This window comes from Anopheles coustani, chromosome 3 (assembly GCF_943734705.1).
Source record: "Anopheles coustani chromosome 3, idAnoCousDA_361_x.2, whole genome shotgun sequence".
NCBI lineage: Eukaryota > Metazoa > Arthropoda > Insecta > Diptera > Culicidae > Anopheles > Anopheles coustani.
This window is the reverse complement of record NC_071288.1, coordinates 6,459,860-6,466,838: the sequence shown is the minus strand read 5'-3', so window position 1 is coordinate 6,466,838 and position 6,979 is coordinate 6,459,860. Positions and strand designations below refer to the sequence as shown.

The 6,979-nt window shown below is 44.1% G+C and overlaps 1 protein-coding gene across 2 annotated transcripts; it reads left to right on the top strand.

The window, feature by feature from the left end:
• Positions 1-5,050: 5,050 nt before the first annotated feature.
• LOC131258506 (uncharacterized) lies at positions 5,051-6,428 on the top strand. 2 transcript variants are annotated; one of them, XM_058259831.1, is made up of 5 exons: positions 5,051-5,202; positions 5,318-5,460; positions 5,535-5,795; positions 5,856-5,906; positions 5,970-6,428. In XM_058259831.1, the coding sequence occupies exons 2-5, from the start codon at positions 5,347-5,349 to the stop codon at positions 6,051-6,053; spliced, it is 510 nt and encodes a 169-aa protein (XP_058115814.1). In that variant the 5' UTR covers positions 5,051-5,202; positions 5,318-5,346; the 3' UTR covers positions 6,054-6,428. The 2 variants fall into 2 exon arrangements, with proteins under 2 accessions (XP_058115814.1, XP_058115813.1); XM_058259830.1 differs by having other exon boundaries at positions 5,051-5,198; positions 5,970-6,427.
• The last annotated feature ends 551 nt before the right edge of the window (positions 6,429-6,979 follow it).

Below are 6,979 nucleotides of genomic sequence, written 5' to 3'. Positions count from 1 at the left end.
AATTTTTTCCTTCGTGGTGCGTATGACGCAGGTCTCCACCTGAGTTCGTCCAACCTAAGCCAGGGTCCCCAATGTTCCGATTTAAACCGAGGATGCTGGGAAACACGGGGAACGAGCGAAAGAAACGCCCCACAACTGTAAAGCCACTGCACTTACGCCTCCCCTAGTAACCCCCTTCACGGGCACGTGTAGAGGCTCCAGGTTGGCTTCCTTCTTACCTCCGGCCCGATGTAGACACATTGCAACCCCAGCCTAACTTTTCCGACGCGACGGAACCGTTCCCAAACTCCACACCAGACACAGGGAGAGGCGGGGAAAGGGGAGGAGGTTCACAACTCCTCCCAATTCTCCACCCACCCTCCGGCAGCGGGCATCGCAATTACCGTCCGGCCAGCCCCCGGTACCGAAGGTGGCCAGTAATTACGAAAATAATCAAGCCGTGTTTTGCTCCGGTTGCGCCGGGCCCGGTCTCACCGGTCTGCCGGACAGCGTCTCAGTGGCCACGATCGCGCCGAAAATGGTCCATTCTTGGGCTGCAATTGACGGTAGCCACCGAAAAATTAACCGCAACCGCAACCGCCACCAACTGTCCACCGTCCAGGCACCCGAAGGGCGCTTCTGCTACGGAAGATGCCACCAAGTACACGCCTGGTGGTTTTGCCATTACCTTGTGGATGTTTTTTTTTTTGTTGTTTGCCTTCGGTAGAGATTTCTTTTGCTGTATGTTTTTCATTTTCCTTCAATTTTTTTTTGTTGGCAATGTTTGTCTGCGATCGCCAACGCCGGAGCAAGATCACAATGCGGTTCGCGAACGAGATCAACCCGGATTCGGTTTCGTTTTCGTGGTTCTTGTTCGTAACTGAACTTTTTTTTTCGCTTTTCGCTTTTGTTATTTTCCTGCTCGTTATGCTTTTGAATCCCTTTTTGCTGCGCTTCTTTCGGCACCGAGAAGATGCCCGAAGTGTTGCAACTTAAGGGCTTCTCGCTAGCGGAAAGGTTTATCAGTAGCCATTTGGGGAGCTTTAAGGTTTGCAAAGACACACTTTCCTGCCACACCACCGGCGCACGATCAACGACAATTGCATCGCACTGGCGATCAATCGATCCACTTCCTTCTCGACGGGCCCAGTCTACCGGCACACACCACGGATAAGCCCCAATCCCGGACCGTCCCTTAAAGGTAATCCGCAATCCTTGGATGAGCGCAAGCTCGAATTTCGCCGAAGGGACGCGGTGGTGCGCGACTGTTTTCTTCTTGTTTGTTGAAATGTAACCACCACTTTCCTGCCCAAGAAACGGGTATAAATTCGGTACAAGACACACACACACACACACACATAGGCAGGCAGGCACGAAAACACAACGTCGAAAAACCGTACTTTGCAGGGAAAAACCAAGACCGGCCCGGTCACGTTATCCGGATGGGGGAAGCAGGCCGGGGCAAGAACCTGCGAGCCCTTCGATCATGAATCGCAATCGAAAGCGGGATACCGCGGGAGACAACGAGACGGTGCACTACATAAATCTTCGGGCGGTACCGGCTGCAAGGGGGATGCTGTAAGCCCACGGCCACATCACACGCCGCCGAGCAGCGACTCGATTGTTTCACTTTTATTTTACGGACATTTGTTTGAGACCCGGTTTTCATTTGTTTGCTGCCCTTTTTTTTCGTTCGCAACGTTGGATTTGGCCACTCTTGATGCTGTGTACGGGCCGCAGAAACCGGGAAGAAAACCAAAAAAAAAACCACCAACCAAGCGGACCGTTTTTCCACTCACTTTTCCTGGTATGGTTCTGTGCTTGTTCAGGCAAAACTGTGGACCATTTTGGAGACACGCTCTTGAAAAGTTGATTCCGGACAGTTGTGTCTAAACTGGGCCGCGTTGTACCTTCATAAAAACACGAGAAATACGCACTGATACGCAACTGCAATCGAGGAAAACACACGAAGATCCTTTGTCAAAACAGGATCCATTTTATGGCGCTACGCACTAACTACGCACGAAATTTATCCCCGCAGCCAGGCGTGAAGCATAACAACTCGCACCAGATCACACCAGCGACCGAGAATTAATAGACGTACACACGGACGCACGCACAGCCCGTGTGAAGAGGTACTCGCACCGAACACACCATAATTTACAATTAACGACCGACCACCGGCATGCCGCAAGGAAAGCGGCCGCGGCGTTGGTTCGCGGGTTCGGGGAAAAATCTGCGTCCTGCCTGCCACACCACCACGGATCCAAAAGGTTGTCTGCCTAATCGTAACTTCGTTTCGCGATTTTCCGATTAATTTGTTGAGGTTCGATTTTTCGTCGTTGCCGGGGTTTAAACCTCACACCGGATCAAAGTGGCCAAGGGGGAAAAAAGGGCAAAGGAAACGTGCGTCACCTTACTACACACCCGATCACGTTGAGGCGCACGGACGAACTGAAACCCGCCGGAAAACGCGCCTGAAGTCGCCAGATTGAGCCGCACGCGCAGCGGAATTGAGTCGCGATCTCCGGCGCTCTCTAGACCCTCGTTCGGTTTACGCGTGCTCCAACCGAAACCTGCTCCACCAGGTGAAACGCAGCACACCTTGGAGTCTCTCCTATGCCTTTCTCTCTCTCTCGCTCCGTCTCGATCTCTTCAAGACATTTGTCTTCCGTGGGATTCCCGGGAAGAACGAGGCAGCGTGCGCGCGACATTCGATACCGGACGCGCTCCAACGGGATGCATCTTGAGCGAGAGACCGACGAAACAAGAGCAGCCTGTGTTCCGTTGCGTTTAAATCTGACTGCAAGACATCATGCGGGGTTTTTTTTTCAATTTCATTGTATCCATCAAGTACCTCGCTATAGCTTCCAAGAAAAGAAATAAAGCCCTCTGGAGGAAAACAAAATCTTCAACATTTATTAGGCAAGCTGTCGACACCTTTTACTTCGTCGAACTTATCCTAGACAAAGTACGTAAGAAGAACTCAATTAGGTCGTGCTTATGAAGCCAAACAGGGCCTTAGAACAACAGCCTCAGTTAAGAGAAATTTGCATAATGATACCAACAAAAGATTTTCCCTAAAAATACGACCACACGAATGAGCAGTTGCAATTTTCGAACATTCCATAAGAAAACGATAAGAATGCTTTCTGGCCCCCACATTGCATTGGATGACTTTCAACCGTGTGGCTCGTTGGGAAACGAACCCATTTCATTAATGGAGTTAATTTGGTTTATCTTGGATCACCGGACAAATGGTAGATCGTCGTTCCAGCACACATTTCCATGCAAATGTGCGACGCTGGGCGTATCTTAGAAAACCCCAAATATGGTGACACGTGGTGAGTAGGTGTTATGTTCTCAACAGAAAACAAATGCCCTTTCAAATTGAAAGATTCAAAATTGTATTCAGAACTTTTGTTTTATCGACACACGCGTACCTTGTGTACGTTAATGGAAAAAGGAATCTGTTGAAGCAAGACACAAGATGGATAAACGTTTATAGCGAACTGTATAGAATGCAAACTGCACCTTACCCCTGGATTAGCGGCCCTTAGAGGACCTCTGAATACAACCAAAACGAATGCTCCCGGCAATCTCCGAGGCGATCATTTCAGGGAGGATTCCTTCAGCATCACTGGATGCACCTTCCGCGGTGCTACGCCGAAGAAGATCCGCATAAAACTGAAACAGAAACAGAGCATAAAAATAACACTTTGTCGAAAACGAGGAGTGTAACGCGCAACGCTAGAGGTCGGGGAATTTCGTTGGGGAGAGTAAAGATGCAACTCGAACGAGCCTAAAGATCATGCTCCAGCAACATCATGGGAGCATAAAGGCGAAACATCATGCACAACTGTCTGCGCACACATCTGCGCTTCTGGAATGGTTGTTATATATCCACGCACGTTAGAAGGGCCACTACGACACGCAAAGACGGTGCATCGACAGCGATTCAATTTTTGATATTGCATACCAATTTATTTCAGTTTTTGAACAATTTTAACGAGGATGGAACATAATATAATCGAAGAAAACTGAGAAACTTAATTTCATGCAAACAGTGATCGACACAACGTTGTACGTGTTTTGCAAATTAACCGATAAGAAAGTCTTTAAAAATCAACCTCCGAGAAAAAAAAACCTTCAATGGGTTGCCTACAGGTGGTAACCTTCACGAAACCGCAAATGTGCGCTCGATGTGCGTTGGCATTAGCAGTTCTCTAGGGGATTCAAATTTCTAGACCGCCCGTAAAACCCACGGCGTACGAAATGGAACATACAGTAAACACACATCGGACCGCACTATATCATTATGGGTTCCATTTTTGGCGTCGTCTTCGGTCTGACCTGACACCGTCGCCTGGCCAAACTGTCTGCAGATCCGTGGAAAAGAGGATGGAATTTCGTTTAAGATAATGACCGGTCACTGGCCAGGGTCCGAGAGCTTGACGTCTTCAAATATTCAAATCTCTTCCCAGCGGGCCCGTCACGGATGTCGTCGGAGGCGACGGAATATATGCACAAACGATTTGGTGGCCCAATAATGGATTTGGCAACGTTCCGGAAATCAATCGGATTGATTTACGCATCAAAATGTGTCGTACGTTTAATTTTAGTTATACGATTGTGGTTTATCCGGTGCTGATGCAACTCGCGTAATGTGTCCTACAAACCTGTACTATAAAATTAAGTCATATTCTTTCCTTTCAAAATTCATGAGTTTCTTCCACTATTAGCCAATTTCAACCACTCTACAAATAACACCACTTCATAAAACTCACTGTTTTAATGTTTTTTTTTTTTTTTAATTTCCAACAAAAACAGTACGCAAACAAAATAGCTCTCTTAGTATTAAAAAATATAAAATTTGTCATGGGAAGTCATTAAAGATTTTTAAATAAACGATTATTGAACATCTTTTACTAACGGTTTTGAAAGGGCTTTTATGATTAAAGCTATTTTCAAAAGCCTCATTGCAACGAATGTCAAAATGCTCTTGAGGGACCTACCTTTATGCACGTCACCTTGGACTTGTGACGCTTGTTATTGTTTGTTTGCGTGTTCAACACTTTCATCGCGTAGTATTCATTAGTTTCGCGTAAAACATATGCAATTTTGTCTAAAATACTCTTTTGAGCCAGAAAACACGATCATCTATCGACGGGACTACTGATTGCTTTGAAAGCACTAAATCTTGCCTTAATTTCATTGCGGTAAGTATGTTAAATCATGGACACCCAAATGGGCGTGCCACTTGCCATTACGAAAGCCTAATGACATTTCGAAGTCGTCTGGAAGTTTGAACCGTGCATTCGTGATACTTTTCTTTTAGGAAAGAACGCTTCGGCAGAAAATCTAAACATGGTTTGGTTAGAATCTTTCTGGTCACCCTGCATTTGGACGAATTCCGTGAAATCAGGCAGCTATGCAGTAGCTGCCTACACGGTAGCCATGAGCATCGTGTTGATTACAATGGTAAGATTCTGCTCATACATACCACATCATTTGATCATTTCAAGATTATAATGCTGTCTTGTTTCCTATTGTAGACGTCGTATAACATGGTGGGTGGCGATTCTTCACAACTCTACTCGCCACTGTTTGAAACGGATATTCGCGACTCCATGCAGGTTGTTGGAGGGTTCTTCATTTTTTACTTCATCCTGCTGATCCTCTCCGCCGGAGGCATTTGTTATTCGCTGAGAACTACCACTCGCGGCTGGATGCTACCATGGCTTGCCTTGTTTGGCATTGCCATTCTGTTTCAATTTGTTTTCGGCCTTTGGTTGATTGGTGGATACTACATTTATGTGAGTAGATCTATAAACATACGGTAAACATGGTGTTTTAATATTAAAAGTTCTTTGCAGCTGCAACAAACACTCTCCAGTTTGATTCTTTGGATCTGGATGATCTATAATGTGAGTTTTCATCACTCGTTTCGGTCAGAACTATTTAGTCTTATCTCTTTATTTTCCAAACAGATCTACTGCTGGATGTGCGTGTACTCTCAATACCAAATATTTGTCAAACTTCAGTCACCGAACATCGAAATGCTGATGCCTTGAAGTGTGCACCTTACTCCAACTGAATCTTCTCAAAAGATTCCATTATTAGAGTATTTTTCTATCCAGTAATCGAAAGTATTTTACGTTATTCGTAGTACGTAGTTTTGTTCTGTCTCGACAAAGTATGATTAGTAATGACGAATACCATATCAGAGTTTTTCACATCGGCCTACCATTCCATATCAAGACAGTACAAATGATTTGCAATTAATTTTCTCGAATCTCTTAAATATTTCATACAATATTAGTAATGTACGTGTAGTATTCTGACTGAGAAAACAAAACTATTCCGTCCGTGTAACGAAGAATCTGAACATTTTACATTAAATAAACGATTTTACCTAGAAAATAAATGAAATTTCATTTACGTATAAACTTCGTAGTCGAAAATACTCTTACAACTGTCTAGAAATCATGTATTTTTTAAACATTCTTGCTGATTTAATAAAAATGGCAAATGGTTTTAATATATTATCATTAATTTTGTACTCACTATAAAGTATGATAAATTCTCAATAAAAATAAAATGCTTACCCTTATTTTTCGTGTAAAAACTTGATGTCCAACGAAAATCGTTATTCTATATAATTGTTGCTATGTCACTTCTAGACAAAACCACAAAGTGAAAAACAAATTTATGATTTGCCGAAACTACACTTTGAACAAAAACTAGAAAAGATGGAAAGATCTTTTGTTGCACTAAGATGTGTTTCTTTGAAACACTTTTCATTTGAGGGGTCACATGAACAAATTGGTTTACCAATTATTAAATTATTAACAAACTTGTTTTAGCTGAAAATACCAACCACCTTCTGTACCTACGTTCCTTTCAAATGTTTATTTCATAAAGTACGCATTGATGAAGAATCTCTGCTGTAACAAGTTGTGTGTCTTCAAGCGACTTTTCATTTGAAGGATTAATTGCT